A 20039-nucleotide genomic window follows, 5' to 3' on the forward strand; every position below is an offset into this window, starting at 1 on the left:
TGTCCTGATTCACATCTGCACTGACAGCTGAGTCTATATCCTTGTTTATCTGTGTACTCTGTTCCCACTGCTACCACCATCCCTCCAAACAAAAATTCCATTATTGTGACAACTCTCTGAGGTGTTTGTAGATGCAGTGACAGGCAAGTCATACTCACTCACCGCATTTCTCTTGAAACCTAATCTCCAGCATGGCCTTGCTCACCCACTGACAGGCAGGTAGTGGTGGGAAAGGCTGCTGATACACTTACTGTCACCAGTTCCACTTGGAATATGTCTGCTCTCATTAGTATTGACTCTGTGCTTTGGTTTTATAGTATCTTGCTAGTGACCTGTGAAAGATGAAGTTAAGTCAGGGCCATGATGCTCAGTAGCCCTTGATTGCGTCAGGAACACGTCGATCATCACTACACCAGGTAATGCTAGCTCTAAGTGGTGTTGCCCCACAGAAAGCCATGTGTATAGGCAGAAGGACTCGGGCGATTTAATGTTTGTGGTTATTGATCGCAGCCCCCGTAATGTAATTTCACCATCCTTTTTCCTCTTAGCAAATATTGGGGTTAAAAGGGGACCGTCACCCATCGTAAATCCTCTTCCGTTTCTCATCTATTTCCTCTTCATAGCTCTCTCTCCCACTGTATCTCTCTCTTTCGCTCTCTGTCTCTCTCTCTCTCTTTGTCTCCTGTTGCCTATTGGGCAAGGGCCCGGAGCAGTAAAGTCCTCTGGCTGATGGAATTTTATGGTTGGCATCTTGGCAGACTCCTTCATTTCACTTTTATCCTTGTCAGTCTTCAGGCAGCCCAGAAAACTGTCTGCATGGAAAAATCATAAAATCCGGTCCCTGTCACCAGGCAAATTTAGATAACTAATTTTCAGATCAAATTATAAATCTTTTAACTTGGCTGGCTGGCCGGCTGGCTGGCAGAGAGAAGCCTACTGAGCAGAAGTTTGAGCAATCTTTGCCTACTCATCAGTCTCTTGGAGGTGGCATATCAGTCTGTGGTGGCTGGCAGGGATAGTGGAACCAGACAGTTACGGTCAGCTAAACCAAATGGAATGAGATGAAATGCTGAATGATTCTAGGGCAAGTAATATGTTCATGTTCTATTACACACTGGCATGATTCTAAGCCAGATACCAGTAGCTTGTGCTGCTCATCTAGAATGTTTTGTTGAAGAGATGCAATATGTGTGTTGCAGTGGACACCACTGGGAAAAATACACATCAAAGCTGTCTCCTCACATGCAACTAGTTCTAGACACCTCACATACAAATTAATGAATGGATATGAGCTAAATATTTCAGCAGATCATAATTGTGTGTGGTTAAATACAGATCTATGTGTGTGTGTGCATACACATGAGAACTTGCATATGTGTGGTATCATGCATTTGTGAAAGTGTGTGTGTGGGAGAGCCTGTTCCACACTGAAAAGCACTCACCTGGTGGAATCTTTCCGCATCTGTTGAGTACTTACTACATTAGAGAGAAGCTGTCATGCATTCTGATAGAGCGCTGATGCTGTTGTATGTAGATATAATCTGTATTGTACAAATGACCAGTTCACTAAAACTAAAGATGCTACCTTATTGCTTACACTGACTACTCCTCACCTAGTCATCCATTCTGGTTTCCCTGTCTGACATATATCTTGTAATATTAGAAATCATCCAAACATGTTAATGTTTCTTCACAATGCTTTTTGGTGATACTACCATGGGCAGCTCTTCAAATGAACTTCCTTTGGCACGGCAGTGGGTTTATCCACGAGTAAACGAATATCACATGCACATGTGCACACAATCACAGGAACGCACACATGTACAGAAGGAATATCTGCCTGCTTCCACTTTGAAGCAGCCATGCCAGAGCTGGCTGTGTGTTACCTAATCCCATTCTCAGAGAGCGTTTTACCCCCCACGTCTGAGAGGCCCTTGGCATTGGCAGAAAATGCACACATAGCCACACACAAAAGCACATACACAAATACAATCTACATGCCTGATGCAACGTTAAGTCACTTGAGCAAACAAACCCATTTGAGTACATGAAGGCAGCATTGCAGTGTGTCTGCTCCTATTAGTGAAACCGTTCTGTTACACTTACGCAGTTCCTCTTCATGGGTTGTTTAGTATATACAAAACTAGAGGGGAAGGTTTTACTTTTGGATTGTTGCACTGCTGAACTATTGTTTGAGTATTGCCTCATTTTGATTTTTTTCCTTTTCCTGTTGCTCTTTGCAGAACTATGTATGACAGCAAGAGCTCTTCTACTGAAGGCCCATCTAAACTTAATGTTTAAAGGAAGAAAATGTGGATCAGAGAGACAGTGGTATGGGCGGATAGATGGAGGAATGAAGGAAGGCAGTGGCCCCATGAGGCACCGGCAGTTGTGGTGTTTCTAAGAAATATGGTGTGTGTGCGCATCTAAAATCCTGTTGGCTGGCCTTTGGCATAGTCTACTTTGTTTGTTATGTACAATCCCTGTGTGAAAAATCACCTTCATCACGGAAGGAAGCCCAGTCTGTTGGACCATTACTTGTCAGCATAGCTTTTTGAACCCATTGCCTCCATTCTATAAGAAGAGTGTAGACTGAAGTTGTAGATTGCAATGGCAAATGGAAATTTTGAGTGGTAGATATTTAGAAAGACAATACGTATACTGCATGATTTTTGGCATGTATATTATCTTTTCTGATCTCTCTGTGTGAACTCTGTGCGCCTAAGCTGTCTAGATTCCTTGCTCCACAGGCTCGCCCTTATTACTATGTCTTCCAGGCAATGCAGAAACCCCATGGCACAGAACCTTTAGACTTTGATATTTTCAGTAGCCACCCCTTTCCCAGTATCATGCTAACCCCTTGTTGGTAGAGTGAAATTTGAATAAACTAAGAGAAAACAGTCTCTCCCAGTGTCCCGTTATATTTTGGCATGACTGCACATTGGGCAGCATCTTCCACCATAGTATTCCTCTGTGACCTGCCAGGATCAACAGAGAGGAATGCAGAGATAGAGCAGAGACGTAAAGGAAGAGATGTCATTACCAAGCCATACCCCAGGGTTTAGCAGTTCACTGCATAGGTTAACTGGTCTGGCTGCTCGGCGCCAGTTGGCATGGCTACCATTTCCCAGGGTATTTTTTTGCCCCCTCCTGGTATTCTCAGTGGTCTTCTTGCAATTGTCATTCAAAAGATGGCCAATGGAGTGACCCCGCTGTGCTGAATCAAGTGGTGAAGAAGTTCCATATGAATCCATCTGTTGATATCTACTCTCGTGAGACTATGATATCCTTAATTCCCTCTAAATATGAGAGATCATTTGAAACATGGGAAAGATTTTTGAAAAGAAAAGATAAAAGCAAGGGACTATTTTCTAGAAATAATATTACATTTTTACAGCAATAATAATAAAACTCCCCATCTCTTTTTTATTACTCTCCAATAAGTGAGTTGTTTCTGTATCTCACTACTGAATAGAGAATAGGGAGGGAAGGCAGCACACAAAGCAGGCAGGCAGGCAGGGGCCCTGGTCTTTGATGAATGTCTCTATCTCCAGGCATTAGGTGTTCTATTTTTCATAGCAGGCCCTTCGGCCATGCTGGAGAGAGCTTGGGCCTCACATGCGCATTCGTGCAAGGCGCCACAATCCTCAGAGATGGTGACTAATCCAGGCCTACTGTCTGGGGGCGAGAGTGGCCGCTACAAGCACAGCTGAAAGGTCACACCTGTCAGAGGTGGGGGAAAAAAAGAGGCCAGAAAAGGAAGCTAGCCCTATAGTGGCCTCTGCTTGAAAAGGTACAGCTTCATAGTGTCTCAAATAGTTTAGTTCACAGACACGTGTAGACACACACATCGACACACAAGGACATGCCATGTGTGTGAGGGGATGGGTAGCTTTTATTGAAATAATTCAATTTTTTCTCGCATTTCATCCTTGCTGACCAATTTTCCCACTCCAGAGCCAAGTTTCACTGGCTGTATTTAGTTAATTCACGCAAGGTCAAATATTGTCCTCCCTGTATGCCCAATTTTTAATTGTGTTGAACAGTTGTAAAGTTTTATTGTAAATGGGAATATTGATATAATTCAGGGACAATGTATTTGCAATATCTCTTGTTAGTCTTTTGCTAATGGACTTCACCATAGTCCACTTAAAAATAATAATTTACTCAGTGTAATCTAAATTGTCCCCTGTGCTGAAGCACCTGTTCTAGTTCTAATTACTCTTAATATTTTTATTGGTTTGGTACCATTAGCATTGCATACCATTTTCCATACCACTGATGTGTTCATATATTTGTCTTTTGTTGCCTATGTGTTTGGCCATTGACTATCCATTTATCTTTCACTTACATGTTCGTATAGTCTGTGGTGGTGACTTTATATTTTCACAACCAGGTTAAGAAGTATATGTTCGTTTCTTTTCATTAAAGCTGTGGTAGCCAGTTTCTGCTTTTCCCTGTAATGCTGCACTGTTGACATTATACCAATGTTCCTGGTGCATGGGAGGCACCACTGCACCTCAACATCAGCTAGGCAGCATGCCATGGCTGGGGCATCGGCCTCAATTCAACAGGCAAATTAATCTTGCTTTGTTGGAGTAGTCAAGCCCAACCTGGGACAGAGTTCGTATAGCTGTTGCTCTGCTGATGCAAGTGCTTTCTCTCAAGTTTGGAGCCTTCATTTATAGGCAGTTAAAGATCTCTCCATCTGTTATTAGGCAGGCCCTGGACACAGATGCCTTGATGAATAGGTATTTCTACTGCAATTGAATGGGCTGCAGCCTCTCAATGGAGATTAAGTAATAGTGTGGATATTAGAAGAAATAGTTTATATTTCCTGAAACCTCAATGTGAATGCTTCCAAGAATGCTTGATTAGAAGGGGGAACCTCTTTTAGGTTTGAGACAAAAACATAGATAACTAAAATCACATTGTTACTATATCACTATGACTTTCTCTCTTAATCTATTTCACTATATGAACATTTACATGCAGACAAACACACATGACACTGTCGTGCACATGCCACCTCCGACACACATACACATTGCATTTCTGTTTTAGTACAGATCACCTCTCTCACCCTTAGCTGTTAGCTGTGCTGTCTGTGTGATGAGAAGATAATCTCCCAGTATGGGTTTTTCATGGGAAGATATTTCATAGATCATGTTTTCCTCTGATGGGGTAGTACCATACAATTTGAAATCCTATTTATCTAGCTAACAGGGAAGAGGAGAGGAAATGTACCTGTGGTTATTAGAGATGAGACGACCCCAATACAGACATGAGAAGGAGATCAAAGCTGACCGCCCTGGAAATAATAACTAAACCCAATGTACCCAACCCACTGCTTTGAGGGTCAGGAAATGCAGAGCTTTTTCTTGCTTTGTGGGAGTGTGTGTGTGTGGGAGTGTGTGTGTGTGTGTGTGTGTGTGTGTGTGTGTGTGTGTGTGTGTGTGTGTGTGTGTGTGTGTGTGTGGGATTGTGTGTGTGTGTGTGTGTGGGATTGTGTGTGTGTGATGGTGGTGGGCGGTATTTATGGGGAAAATGGGGGCTACTCCCATTTACAATCCTGTCAAAGTTGAGGGTCAGTACTGCAGCCACAAACATGAACACAGACACAAACAACTCGCATGTTAGCCATTCTGCTTCTGGCAAGGCCCATCACCATTCTCCTAAGACTACCATTGTCGTAAATCATGCTTGTACCCTCCATCAGAACCTGCCCACACTACCTGTGTAGGGATTGGACATCATTAATGTCCCTGCCAAATCATGTTTACCTGAGCCCAGTGTTTGTCCTCAGTCATCCTGCCTGTTTTTCGCTCTTTGTTATTTATTGCACATTCTTGGCAGTTTTTTTCTTCGGAGAGAGAATGACCAGGGAATGATGGGTTGTGGATTTTGTGTGTTGGACTGATAAGAGTGCAAACTATTTTAGAGTTTAAGTAAGGACAGTGTCAAACTCAAGCTGTGGAGCAGTGCATTGAAATTTGCATGCATTTGTTAAGTGGATCAGGACGGTCCCCCAACCTTTCCTTGGTACAAGCCTTATAAATACTCTCATTCTGCATCCACAAACAGTAAGTCAAGAAGTGACAGAGAAGGTTAGGGGGCTCCGCTTAAACTTATAGAATTACGTTTTCAGTGCGTAACCTTTGTTATATTTCTCACAGGTCTCCACAGGCTGTATAGGTAAGGCTAGTTACTTCCTCCTTTGACACCAGTATGCACAATGTTGTGACCTTGGGTCATGCAAGGGTTTGGGGCACCTGTCTTACACCCTTCAATAATAGGAGCATAGCAAAGGAAAAAAAAACGAATCGGTTGGGAATGGGTATATGTTTGTATGTGCATATGCTCCTATAAGGGGCTGATGTTGTGGAGTGCCTTAGAGGACACACAGAGAGGGCGGCTTTGTTGTCCTGAGTGCTGGCAGCAGCTTGCTCTATATACTGTAGATCCTGAAGATATAAAGTGACCTGCCACTATGGTGAGGTGGGCGCAGTAGGGGCAGCACTGCAACAAAGAACGGAATGTAAGGCCAGTCTATAACTACCAATAATTATCATGTTGCTTTTGTAGTTGCTAAAATAAAGACATCTGCTTATACAACCATTTACAGTTACATATTGCAAGGGTTGAGTGTTCTGATGTGTGTGTGTGTGTGTGTGTTTGTGTGTGTGTGTGTGTGTGTGTTTGTGTTTGTGTTTGTGTGTTTGTGTATTTGTGTGTGTGTATGGCTGTGTGTTTATAAACTATTCAGAAATATCTAAGTGATGTGAGGTAACAAACCTCTATATAATATATCTTGTTCTTATTACTCTCAGTCCATCTATAGCACTCTATTAGCTTCTGGTTCTGCTTCAGGTTCTGCTCATGATCTGTTGTCACATGGGTCTACACACATAATCTCTTGCAACGTTTTGAGTCAACAAAAGGAAATTGAAGTGTTGTTTATTGTAGGAACTATTATTGTTATTCAGCTGAATAACTGGGGAAAGCAAATCACAAAGAAGAATATCAGACTCACCTGAACCTTTTGCCCCCATAGTGTGTTGCCCTATGTATGATTTATCAAGGTTAGTCTCTTATGGAGAGGGTCAGCGAAGAAGGACAAAGGAGCATAAAACAGGACATGCATTAGAAACAGTACTCTTGCTCATTTATTCATTGTTTCAGCATTATTTTCCTGTCTTCAAACCTTTTATATAGTCCTCCCTAAAACTTTCAGTCAGTATTTGCAGCTTTTGGCTTCATATCCAAGCTCCCAGAGCTGGAAACAAGAACACAGAGTACAGAGTTCATTAGGCCTTCACATTGTAATCAATGCAGCAGAGACCACAGTGAAAACCTAAATTAAATCCTGTGTGACTTTACCTGCTTAACAGCTCACTTGTTTAACCCCCTCTGCCATGACACTGAGAGCACATGAGATGGCTTGACATGCCTTTCAAGTTTTCTTCCCTCATTGTCACTTTCAGAAACTCTGGAAATTTGACTACTTTCTCACCTCATTAACATATAAAATACCCCATGTCTTTGTGCGTTTGGGGAACTTTTGGGACAATATTGAGTCACCTGATGACCTTGAATTGATTGGTGAGTAGTTGGAGTGTGGTGCATTATCTTGAAAGCAGCGTTGGTGAGTCAGTACATGAGCTCATCTTTAGGTTGAGTTAGTGGAGGAAAAATAATGTGCAACTCTCTGTGATGATCTTATTGTCAGAAAACCTGTCCATCAGACATCTTTCAGTCTGGTGCAGAGTTTACTTGTTTTCACATTGAAAGACATATTTTCTTTCATTTTATATTATTATTATCTTACAGTAAATTGTACTCTTTTATTACACTGCTGCAAAAAGACACATAACTCTCTGCAGCTAGTGTGCACTCAATTTTACTCACTCTACTTTTTTCACTCTCTTCTACCTGACTTTCAGCGAACTGGCTGACATCTGCTCCTATCTTTATAGAGGTGTCATTGAAATTCAGTGCAGACATGAGTCCTGCAAAGCACAGGGAGAGCTGCTTAGAAGAATATTCTGCACCACACACAAACAGAACCCAAAAAAGGTACATGTACGAACACAGGCATACAAGTATGCACATACAAATATGTGAGTAAAACCATATTGATATGTATGCACGTACACACTCGAACACACACAAATAGACACACACACACAAAATGATAAAAAGTTGTGATCCAAGATTGACAGCATTCCCTCTTGACAGACATTAGTAATGAAGTTAATTGAGTAAATTTCAGGTAAATTTTTTTCAACAATGTGTGACATCCACAGGTTCTGTACGTATGCAGGGTGTGTGTGCAGATGTTGCATGTACTGGGATGTGAAAATTTGTTTTTTGCTACAGTTCTATGGGAATCAATAAGGCAAGGCCAAAGTTATTACCCATGTGGTTATGGACAGTAAGGTTCCAGGGCATAAATTCTTCCCTTTTGTTAGCAGTAGATAATGTAGGAGCTCCATGACCATACCTGTTTCCATAACTATGAGCTTTGTTTGTCTTAGGTTGTTGCACAGTTGTTGTGAATAGCTGCCCACTATCCCCCAGTTTTGCCCCGTTAACCCTCCATTTCAATAATCAACACAAAATTATCTTTTAGGGATGGTATCTCAATTTAACATTAAGATTAGAAAAAGGTGTGAGTGGCAGGTTTTTGCAGATATGATTTATCTATTTCAATAAGTGTTCTCTGTTCTACTCATTGTATGTTGCTCAAATATAAATCTTTCTAAATTGGGGGCTTGGATCTGCCCATATTTTATTAATGTATTTATTTACCATGCTTATTGTTGCTCCACACCATCCCTCTCTCTCCTGTCCCTATGTCTCAGATTTTTTATATTTGATGATCGGTTAACCTCACGTTGTAACATAACAGGTTGGATTCTATTGTTTTATTTTCTCTCATTGGCAACAATATTCATTCTTTGCTTCTGGCTGGTTTCCTTTCCTTGTAGTGATTTTCCTTTTTGACACACAAGCATTTAAATTCCTTCTTCCAGTCTCCTAAGTTTAAAAACTTTACAGTGGTTCAATTGCTTGCTCGGCTCCATTTGTGTAGACTTTTAGTGAATGTTTAGTTTCAGTTTCACTTAGCCAACAACAGTGGTTTTGATTTTAACCTTGATCTACTGGTTGACTCCTTTACCTCTACGGTCATGTGATGATGAGGAATCCAGCTCTCCTTGACTGAATTTTCTACCATTGTGGACGTCTTTCAGCCCATTATTTGAAACACTGATGAGTGGGATTAAAGCCAAGTGAGTTTGCTGACGGTGCCTTGCCCTTGTCCACATCTGGGGCACAGAGGACAGACATGTCTGGTGTGTTTTTTCCCCCCCAAAGCTTGAACTGTCGTGCGTGGGTCAGGCTAAAGTTACAAGTGGGAAAGGGAGGAGGTGAGGTAAACACACCCTTGTTGTTAGTTTGGTAAAGGTCAAGGTGGAAGCATCATAAACAGGTTAACCTTGAAATGACTTCTACTTTGACTTTGGCAGGATTTAGTTGGTGAAAGGTTGCAACAAAGGATACTCCAGGATACAGAAAAATATTTTTCATCATTATAGTTACCACAGCACTTGCCAAACAATTGTCATATAATACAATGCTGTTAGCAATGTCTTTGTTGAACAATTTTAATACCAATCGCATTGGATGTTTTTTCATTTGGAGATTGGCTCTTGCATCATGAAAAAAATCATAAAGCATAAACATTTTTATTATTTGTGATGCAGCCTCTGACAAAAATAAAATGTCTTTTATACAGCAGTCCACATGTAGTTATTTCTGATATGGCTGAAGGAATGCATTTTAATTTGCTGTTCATTATTACCAATGAATGTGTTGATGTCTGAAGTCATGTAAGGCATTTTGTGTAAGTACGGAACAATCCTTTATTCATAGGTGCATGACAAGTGAATTCCAGACAAAAAAGGGGGCTTGTTCCCTCCCGTTTTGTTTGAAAGTCTAAAACCCATTTATAAGAACATGGCCTTTCTTTCATAAAAACACATTCCTGTATAAATTCTAGTTCTGAATAAATAAATCTCATATCTATTCAACCCCATGGTTGAGCTGTCCCATATTTCTTTATATCTGACCTTTCATTTTATTTATGCATATGCACACACCCACCACAAACAAATAGAGAAGCACCATACCCCTGCTTGTAATTGAATTACCATTACAAGCTCTTGTGGGCATTTTTGTTTTTAAATAGAAAAGGGAATGGAATTGTTTAATATCCTTAGGTTTTGTGGTTGCTGTTGTCACTGGATGCTCTGCCTCTAGACCGTGGGGATCAACACACACACATAAATACACATGACTCCTTGTCCACTGCCCAATGTTTCTTACAAAGTGAACCCTGCAGTACTGTTTTCAAGCTGTTTCCAGCCTAATACCTACTTGTTTCTTTTTGCTTTTTCTCCTCAGTCTGCCGCTCTGTTGTGGTGAGCTTGTCTTGTCTGGACACAAAATGTAATGCCACTGCCCTGATTTTTGAGAGAATGTTTTAGGCCTAATTGTGTCTGTGTTATCAGCACGTTGTAGTTACCCAGACATGAGAGAATAAAGCTGTCTGTAGGTTTTGTTTTCTGACCACAACAGGCAGAAGATACAGAGAGAAAATGAATATAGCACGAAGAAAAAGCCCCCAGTGCGTACAGATATACACACAGTTCTTCGTGGCTGTCACCCAGGGTTCAAAAACACCTCACTATGAGTGAGTTAAAGACAGTGACTGACAGACAGCAAAAAGAATCAGAATAAAGGAAGAAGTAAAGAGACTGAATTGGAGATGGGGGAGGAGAAAAAGGGGTGAAATGCTTGGCCACATGGTCTGTTGGGAAATCCCCCACTGAGCTGGGAGCCCTGCGCCCTGGTGGTTAGATGAAATGTCTTATCTGCCGGCAGCAGGACTCTGTCCTTTAAGTAGGGCTAGGGAAAACTCATTGTCCAGCCAACCAGCATCTCAACTGATCCGTGTTGCCGTTGACCTTTACCACTCCCGCCACAGACTCATGCCAAACTTTAGATTGTGTTGAATGTAAGATTGCTCATTTATATAACATCTCTCACATGTTTGTGTGTTTTTGCATGCAGAGCTTATTTCCTTGTGCAGTTGTGTTGACGTGCGTTGTTCATAGACCATATTGTATTATAAGAGAAAGGGTGAGATGTGATATTTGTCTACCTGTCTGTAGACTGTCTTTTATTCATTCTTGTGGTATCTTTGGTCTCAACTAATCTACCAACCCCTAATGAGCAGGAAATTAAGTTAAATTGTGGCAACTATACAGAATGATATGCACTAATTGCTCAGATTGTATCTGTATTATTTTTACAAAGAGCAGTAGGGTGCTCTGGTAATTTTCATTAATTACACACAAAGGAGTAATTAGATTTTTCATTATTCCATAACTTTTTGTCTATGACTTTTTTGGAGTGTGTGGTGGAGGCTATGGAGGTAAGTCTGAATGGGCCCTGTTTTACACTGGATGCAAGGCACAATGCAAATGTCTTTGCTAGTTTAAGAACAACTTGTGCCATGTGCTTTAGACCATGCATTTTGGACTGTTAAAATAGATCCCAATATGTTTTGATTCGTTACATCAAGGACAGTGTTGTAGACATATGATTGGTGAATGTTGACTTGGCTTTTCCCCCCAACATCTGCCCTGCAAGCCCTTTTCTGTCAAATATATCACAATCACACCATCAAGTGTTCAGAATGTGTTCTTGCATGTCACTCTCCCCCATATACAGTTATTTTTGTCCAGCTTGCAAGATGTTGCTGTGAACTCTTAGATGATGTCAGTCAACATAAAAGGCATCTGTGCAACACTCTAAGTCAGAACTGTAAAATAAGTGTTTGGACATCATGACTCTTTGACACTTTGACAACATTGTCAAGTTCAAACAATAAACAAACAAGTTAGACAGAGTGGAAGGGATCAGTCTTGGTTGCTACATTTTTGCCTCTCCTTAAAATAATGCCTAAGAATCAACTGAAAGTAACATCTGTTTAAATACCATGCAGCGCTGTTGTCATTCAAATGAATAAAGAGGCGTCATGATTTTGTTATAAGAGGAATTGCGCACATTCAGGCACAAAGCTTTGGATGACTTTCATGCTTGCCATCTAAAGAAGTCATTGTAGCATGCAAAGTCATGTGATGAATTACAGAGACGAGTAAAGATATTTTCTGTTTCTGTTCTTGCATCACTTGCTAATTGTTACTCTTTGTCACACAACACTGTAAGAGGTAAGAGAGCTGGGAAAACATTGTTTAGAAGGTTGTATATATGTGCATGTATCCAAGAGAGTGAGGTAGCAAGGCTGAATGCAGCCAGCTCTCTCCCAGCTCCAGCTTCCAGGCCAGACACATTGCCGCCATGTGGTTTTCCAGTAAGCTGACAATGAAGCTGAATAATGTATCTATCAGTCTGCTTGAGTGTGCCGAGCACTGGGCACTGAGGAAGCTGCCAGCTTGTTATGGGCTCATTACAGGTGAAGATGACATGTGGTGGTGCAGCCGCCTTGGCATTGTCTCCCTGCCCTGCCCTCGATAGAAGGCACAACACTCTGTCACTCCCGATGGCATAGAGAAAGGGAGACAGAGGTGATGGAGGAGGAGGGAATGAGCCTCAATGCTCCCCTAACCTCCCAAAATGAAATTGACAGGCTCGCTGAAGTAATTGCTCCCAGCACTATTTTCTTTGGCAGGAAATACTGTTATCGACAAATAGGGGATTCAATAAGCGGCAGGAGATGAGGCTCTAGGCTGTGGTCAAAAGGCTGTGTCCGTCCTCTACTGTTGAGGTTGCAGTGTCTCATGACGCTCCATCTTTCTGCCCTGCCCTTTCTCCCCCTTTCCCTCTCTCTTTTTGTATCTATACCCTACATTTTCTATCTCCTTCATATTCCCTCTGCCTTTTTACGTCACTACTTCATCGTATACTACCCACACAACATCTCTGCGATACCGCCATCCCCTGCACCCTTTCTCTAGGGTCTCTTTTTGACCATTTTTGTCTGTTGACCATTCCCGTGACCCTGAAGAGAAAAATGCTATTACCCAATAGCCAGCAGGTAATGCGTGCCCCCCTCCCCCGGCTTGTTTCTCTGCTGCCAGTGTGGTGGGGTAATGTTGATATTATCCCAAAGGATTCCATTGATTTGGGCTAGGGTCATGAAAAAGCAGTTTATGGTCAGTGTCTTTGGTTTCCAGAGGTCAGAGCATGCGGTGAAACCAGAGCTCTAGCTTTTCTGGACATAGTGGTATGCCTGCTGGGAACAACTGAGAGGTAGGAAGATAAATAAAAAGAGGGTGATGTGTTTCCCTCTCACTTCCTGATGTATTACTGAGGAATGTTCTGAAAATGTAGTCGCCTAATCAGCCATATCCAAAAAGGGAACCACAATGATGTGAGCAGCATTCTTAGTGTTGTGAGCGCCTTTTCTCAGACAATATACATTATTCTCTTGTTCTGTTTGGGTCAACATTTATGTTATATAGTTCTGGATTACTTTGCCAAAAGTGCATATATTTACTGTTGAGTGTAAAAGTTTTGTCAGTGGTGTTTTGAACTTGAGTTCTTACTCATGCTAAAAAGGTGTTCTTGACAAAGCCGCTGAGTGCATTTTATTAAGCTCTAACATCACTGAAGTCAAGTCTCGACCAAATGGCAGACGAGTGGTCTAAAGACTTGCACGAAACTCACCACTGTGGCTTAAATATATCTCATCTGCCATTATCGTTCAAGCCTTATTCAGCACAGTGCTGACATATTGCTTCTCCACCGTCTACCTAACCCGCGTGCTTTAGCATTTGTTTTTCATCTAAACTGATCCACTGCAGACAGGAGTGTGTTTTGAAAACCCGAGCCTTCTCTACAGCAAAAAGTTTGTTGAAGAGTTGTTGATTTGACTGCTGTAATGGTGGAACAACAAAATTGATATTTTCAGGAGACAAGCAGCATATTACACTGCAATACATAGCCTGAGAATGTAAATGCCAATTGTTGTTCATCTTTTTCCTCTCACCTTTTGGAAGACAAGGAACATTCACATGGACTGTATGTTCTTCCTGAATTCCTGACATGATTGGATCAGATACTCGTGATGCACTGTTCCAATCAGCATGGTTAAATGATTCTGGTCCCAGGCCTTTTGTAGGTCCCTGTCCAGTGAGTATCAACCCTATTGGATAATGAAAACTGTGGCTTCAGCCTTCTTCTCAATAGGGAAGGATCCCCTTGGAGGATCTGTAGGCCCATTCTACTAAAAGCATTTTAAATTAATGAGCATTTTTATGCAGTGTGCCAGAGGAGGACATCTGTGTAGCTGATCAATGGTCCAGATACATTTAAAGGTTAGGCTTCAAGTACATCTAAAATTTTTATACAACAATACATGTTAGTCCTCCAATCACCTTTTCTTTTGAAGAAAAGTTCAAGCAATCTTTTTTTCTTGTTGTGAGAATATTATGAACCTAGAACACAACTAAGTGGGTGATTATGTTGCATAACAATATTTATGTAGTTCAAAATCAGAGGCCTGGTTGCAAATATTCTGTGTCCCAGTGCCGGTCTGCAGCCTGGTGGTTGGGTAATGCTTTCCTAGACACAGTGGCCCTCATTTATCAAACGAACGTACGGCAGAAAACCGTGCGTACGACCATTTCCACGCAAGCTTCGGCATTTATCAATTTGGACGTGAGCGGACGCTACGATCAGATCTCACGTCAGGTCTGAGCTCGTGTACGCAAATCTGGATTTGCGGTGCAGCAGCAAAATCTGGCTGAGTCTGAAAATAATTATTAAACAAACCGCAGCATAAACAGTCACATATTTAGAACAGATCAAAACGGATTCTTAAAACGAATAAAACAAGATTAAAAAAATTTGAATTTTAAAAAAGCCCACGTTTTTTACTGATACCACTTTTTTGTACAATAAAACAATATGATAGGCTAAATAGCCTAACATGACATCTAATTATTGCACGTTAAAATTTGAAATAATAATAAATACAAGCAGAAATGTGTGTTTGCAAATTAACTCATGGCAAAATTGTGTAATTGTTTTTTTGTTTTTTCCGATGGGTATGACACAACTGGAACAACAATTAAAAGCACTTAGTGAGATAATCATTGTTGCACTGTGGTTGGCCAGATGTTTACTCACTCCCTTATTTAAACAGATGATTTGACAGTTATCAAATCATAACGATGGCAGATTTACTCGTTTTGGAGGAACAATACGCGCGTCAGACGTGAGCGCGTTTTCAGAGACCGCAGGGATCTCCAGATTGCTGGGTTTCCAAATTTGGTTGGAGCAATTGATTGCACTCGTGCGTCTGAAGGCACCATCCATGAATGATTACGCATTCATCAATCGCAAAAACTACCACTCTATAAATGTACAGGTGATTTGTGATGCCAAGCTATCACTTTTAAACGTGGTGGCCAGGTGGCCGGGACACACACACGATTCTTTTATTTTTCAAAACAGCTGTGTTGGCGCGCGGCTGCAGGAGGGGGCACTGCAGAGCCAGACTCATCTCCGTTACCCTCTTCCACACAGCGGTTTTATGAGCTCCTTTGATCCCACTCTTCAGACTGCCAAAAAGCACATCCTTATTTTGCGCCACCTCGGATGTCAGGATGTCGATCTCCATCTCTGAAAAGTTTTGTATTTTGCCAGTAACTCTTCTCTCCATGTTTGACCTTAGTGGGCGAGGCCTCCGAACCAGGAATATTTAAGGGCGTAACATGTTAATGACGATTGAATTCAGCCGCCGCATTTATCAATACCCGATCATTCGTACGCTGGGATTGCTCAGATACGAATGTTTCATGAATCACACGTGGATCCTATCGTACGACCAATTCTGCGCTCAGATCTGCGCCTGTTTTCACGCAAGATTGATAAATGAGGGCCAGTATGTCTCATATGTGTTTATTGCATGCTACATTGTTGGCATATTGTTATACATATTATTTTACAGGATTAATCTTATGTAGTGGTTGACCGTAGTATCCTATATTTGTTCCTGCTTGTGGGAATAGATTTTTACTATTTCAGCCTTCCGGGTCTGTGTTCATGACGAATAACCCTTTTCTAATGACATTGGCAAGTCTCTCTCATAAATTGAAATACAATTATTGTGTGGCTCTGTGAGATGAGCACCATTTACTTACTTGGTTACCATAATTTTCCCCTGACCAGATGTTAAAAAGGCACCCTGAAATAGACCCAGCTAACTGCTGAAGTAAATATGAATTTCATCATGGGAATTGCTTAGTTATCATATGATGACATTAATTCATAATGTTGACATCTTCATGAGTAACCCTTGTAGAGCACATACCCTATCTGATAGTCCTTTTAGTGAGACAGTGGAAAATTATTGGGCTGTGATTGAAAATGGTAATCACTTGAACACTGTAAATACCAAAGTTAATAAAGAAGAAAGATTGTGGCTTCACAACTCTAAAGACTGTATAAAGACAGAAAGTGTGTGTTCTGGCAGATGCGAGGAAACACACACATACACACAGTTACAGGTCATTGACTTCATGATAAAAAATCCTCAGTATTCAAAAGTGAGTCATCACAAATGACACAAACTTCTCTTTGGAAACTGATTTCAAGAGTCTGTTTAAAAACAGTAAGCACTGCTGCTGTCAGGGATTAAAGGCACATTGATTTTTTTTTAAAAGTACTTAAGCAGAAAAATATAATTGTCATTGTTAAACCTACTATAAAGTCAGTTTTACATTACTCTCCAAGTTGAACCTTGAAGTGAATCTTTTGCAGAGTCAGAGTCTCTATATTTCATCGTTTTTGTGTCTGGGAAAGCTATCTTTCTCCTTTTCTACATCTAATTGAAGTTTTTCATAGTGAATATCTGCTTTTATCAATTTCATTATTGCTTATTTTTGAGTGTAGCTGTTCATACTCAAAAGCATAAAAGTAGTGTTAGGCAGAAATGAAAAAAAAGGATCCTGTGGTAGGTAATAGTTGAAAAATCTAGATAGTAATGAGAGGGATTCTCACCTCTCCCTATGGCCTAATAACTACCTTGAGTCAGATAAAAGCTAAGCCAGTCACTCCCCCACATTCAGCCAACAGTGCTTGAGAAAAAAGATGAATGGCATAAGTGTTTGTATAGATCAAGCAGAGAAAGACAGAGAAATGACAGAAGCACAGAAAATGGATTTACTACAAAATCAATCTATAGTGCGGAAAAGCAGACAATTATGTGAAAGTACACTCTCAGTTTTAACTTTAAGATTTTACTTTTTTTTTTTTTTTAAAGAAGTTAGTAGACAATGTATGATCTTTAAACCCATGGTAGAGAAAAATGGTTTATCTTTGTTTATCCTAACGCCCTCCTTTCAACAAAAAAAAAAAAATCTTTATTGTGGAATGGCATGACTAGAACCTTTGTTTTTTGTTGCTTACAATATGTTCTACTCATGAAGAGCAATTATGACACTGGTTGTCTGGTTGTGGAAGAGGCACCTCTTCTACTTGGTTTTGGCAGGAATCATCACTGCAAGTTGAGGAATGTGATTTTACGTCCACTTTTATCAAACAAATACTTCTTGTCCTTATCGAGCCAATCAGACTATGAACTCGGATCACACCTAGAGATACAGAGTTATTGGTATCTTGCTGTTGTTAGACTGCCTCTGCTATTTCCAACATAAAAACAGTTTCTTTGATGTTGACTGTGCATTGCAGGAGAGCAGCAGGCCTCTTTTCTCCAGATAAATGAGCTATCTTATTGCTTCCCAAACTGCCTATTAGCACAGCTCACTTTGTGGGGAACCAGCAGTCTAGGGATGAACACAGTGAAGACGATGCCTAGCACTCTGTTTCAGCCATATGTTAGCCTGTTGCTGCAGAATGTTCTTCTTTTTGTTTTGTATGGTACCTTGACTCAGCCCCCCCGCTGAAATGTAGCTCATTTTGACAAGAAAACCTGAATATTATCGATTTAACACAGATTTGTTCTTGGAGCTTGTATTGGGAGTAGAGATAATGTAGTAAAATTAAAAAAAATTGCAAATCTTCATTTAGATTTATGTTGATTGTTGGACTGCATCGACACATTACACTGAGCTGTAGCTCAATGTAATATACTATGTTGACTTCACTGTGTGCTGGGTGAGTGAGTGTGTAAATGTGTTTCCCTGCTGTGGTGTCAGTGTGTGTATTGCTGCCAATAGCTAGTCCCATTGTGTAAGCATCAGTGTAGCGGCATGTCCCTCGTGCCCTCTGCGGAGATTATACACAAGAATCCATTTACTTCAAGCAGCAGCTGCCGTGGATCGCATGTAGAGCCTAGTGTTTGGCTCTCTTCAAGTATAGTCCATCATTAGAGTCTTGGCTGATAGAGAAAAAGAGAAGTTTTGGCCAGGTTTTATAACCAGCACCTTTGTATGAATCCAAGTGATTCACACTACATATTATTGATCAATTAACTGTACCTACTGAGAACACAATATACTGACCAAGCAATATCAAATTTTCATCATTGTGTTGCATTTCAACGCTTGAAGTGTATAACCATATAATGATTTAAATTATTCTTGGATGTCTTTCAATTATGTTCACAAATAATTTTGGTTTTTATGATATTGTATTTCTTTCATCACATTACCATAAGTGTTGAGGTCACAGTGTGTGATGGAACTCTAATAACTATCCTGGTGTTATTTTGTTTTCAGGGTGGACTAAGGAACAGCAAGCATGAGTGTACACTTTCATCCCAAGAATATGTCCATGAGCTGCGTTCTGGCATCACGGAAGAAAAGTTGCTCAATTGCCTGGAGTCCCTCAGAGTGTCTCTCACCAGTAACCCTGTCAGGTAACTCAAGCTTTTTTCACACACTGCAAACTGTGCCCTGTACTTGGGACATTTTTTAATGATATTTTCAGCTCAAAGGACTCTTTATCATTGGCATAATGATAAAAATAGAAGGTTCATCAATATCATAACGGGACTCTCTTTTAATTCCTCAATTTTTGCTCATAACTCTAAAAACAGATATCATGAAATGTCATTATGCTGAGTGTGCTGTGAAGGATAGACTCTGGGTATGCTGATTTTTAGAGTCCCAAAATAATTTGGATAACCATATTACATCTGTCTGTCAGTATGTTGGTTGGTACAGTAAGTTACCCACAACCAGAAGCACGGAAAGGATGCAGTAGCATGCAGTGTGTTGTGAGTTCAAATGCCGTCCTAAGTGCAATGAGAAATCCCTTAGCTGTGTTTTTGGTACGATATACATAAGAGTTTTTGGGAGGGTGTCTCCTGCTATTTTCTAACCTCTGTAAAGGAACCTCATTGGAACTGTTCCATTTAAACAAGCGTAGCAAATAGTGTAGCTGAGCAAACGAGTACAAGCTTATGGTCGCTGGGAGTAACTTTGTCTATTAAGCTCTAAAAGATAGAAAGTCTAGTCTATATTAGAAAGTCATCCATTCTGAGACCTTAACAAGCGTGTTGCTCAATGGGAGTCATAGCAGTTCAGCAAGGTAGCCGTCACACAATGCAGGCAATGTGTCCTGGGCGTGGTGTGTACAAACTGGTTCCAATCTAAAAATGGCCAGTGCCTGCATTTTTTTTCTTTATCGGTTATGAACATGTATAAAAACATAATTTTAGATATTTTTTGGCAGCTCTGTCCTGTTGATCTTTGATTGGTACTTGAGGCATTCATTACAAGGCCTCACTGATTTTTCCAGCATGGTCTCTACTTGTTACCCAAATTCTCTATTCTGTCCTGTAAATGAAGTCTTCAATTTTAATTTTGCCCCACTAGTGAAGCAGAACTCTTAGTGACAGCAGATCCTTTAAATTATTTACCAGCCCACTGTTAAGGAGATGTTTTTTAATGTGAATCAATGAATGGTGCATATTAAATGGTCTTCGGATAAGTGGAATACTTTTTTATGTTGACCCTGGGTACATGGGTACCGAGTCA

The 20039-nt window shown here is 40.7% G+C and overlaps 1 protein-coding gene across 6 annotated transcripts in view; it reads left to right on the top strand.

Moving 5' to 3' along the window:
• Nucleotides 1–20039, top strand: part of diaph2 (diaphanous-related formin 2) — a 372424-nt gene that overhangs the window by 75098 nt on the left and 277287 nt on the right. For all 6 annotated transcript variants that reach the window (XM_056382907.1, XM_056382908.1, XM_056382912.1 and 3 more), the window contains one exon: nt 18777–18916. In XM_056382907.1, the coding sequence (XP_056238882.1) occupies nt 18777–18916 (140 nt within the window). The remainder of the gene's footprint in view (nt 1–18776; nt 18917–20039) is intronic.

This window comes from Seriola aureovittata, chromosome 8, assembly GCF_021018895.1.
Source record: "Seriola aureovittata isolate HTS-2021-v1 ecotype China chromosome 8, ASM2101889v1, whole genome shotgun sequence".
Classification (NCBI taxonomy): Eukaryota; Metazoa; Chordata; class Actinopteri; order Carangiformes; family Carangidae; genus Seriola; species Seriola aureovittata.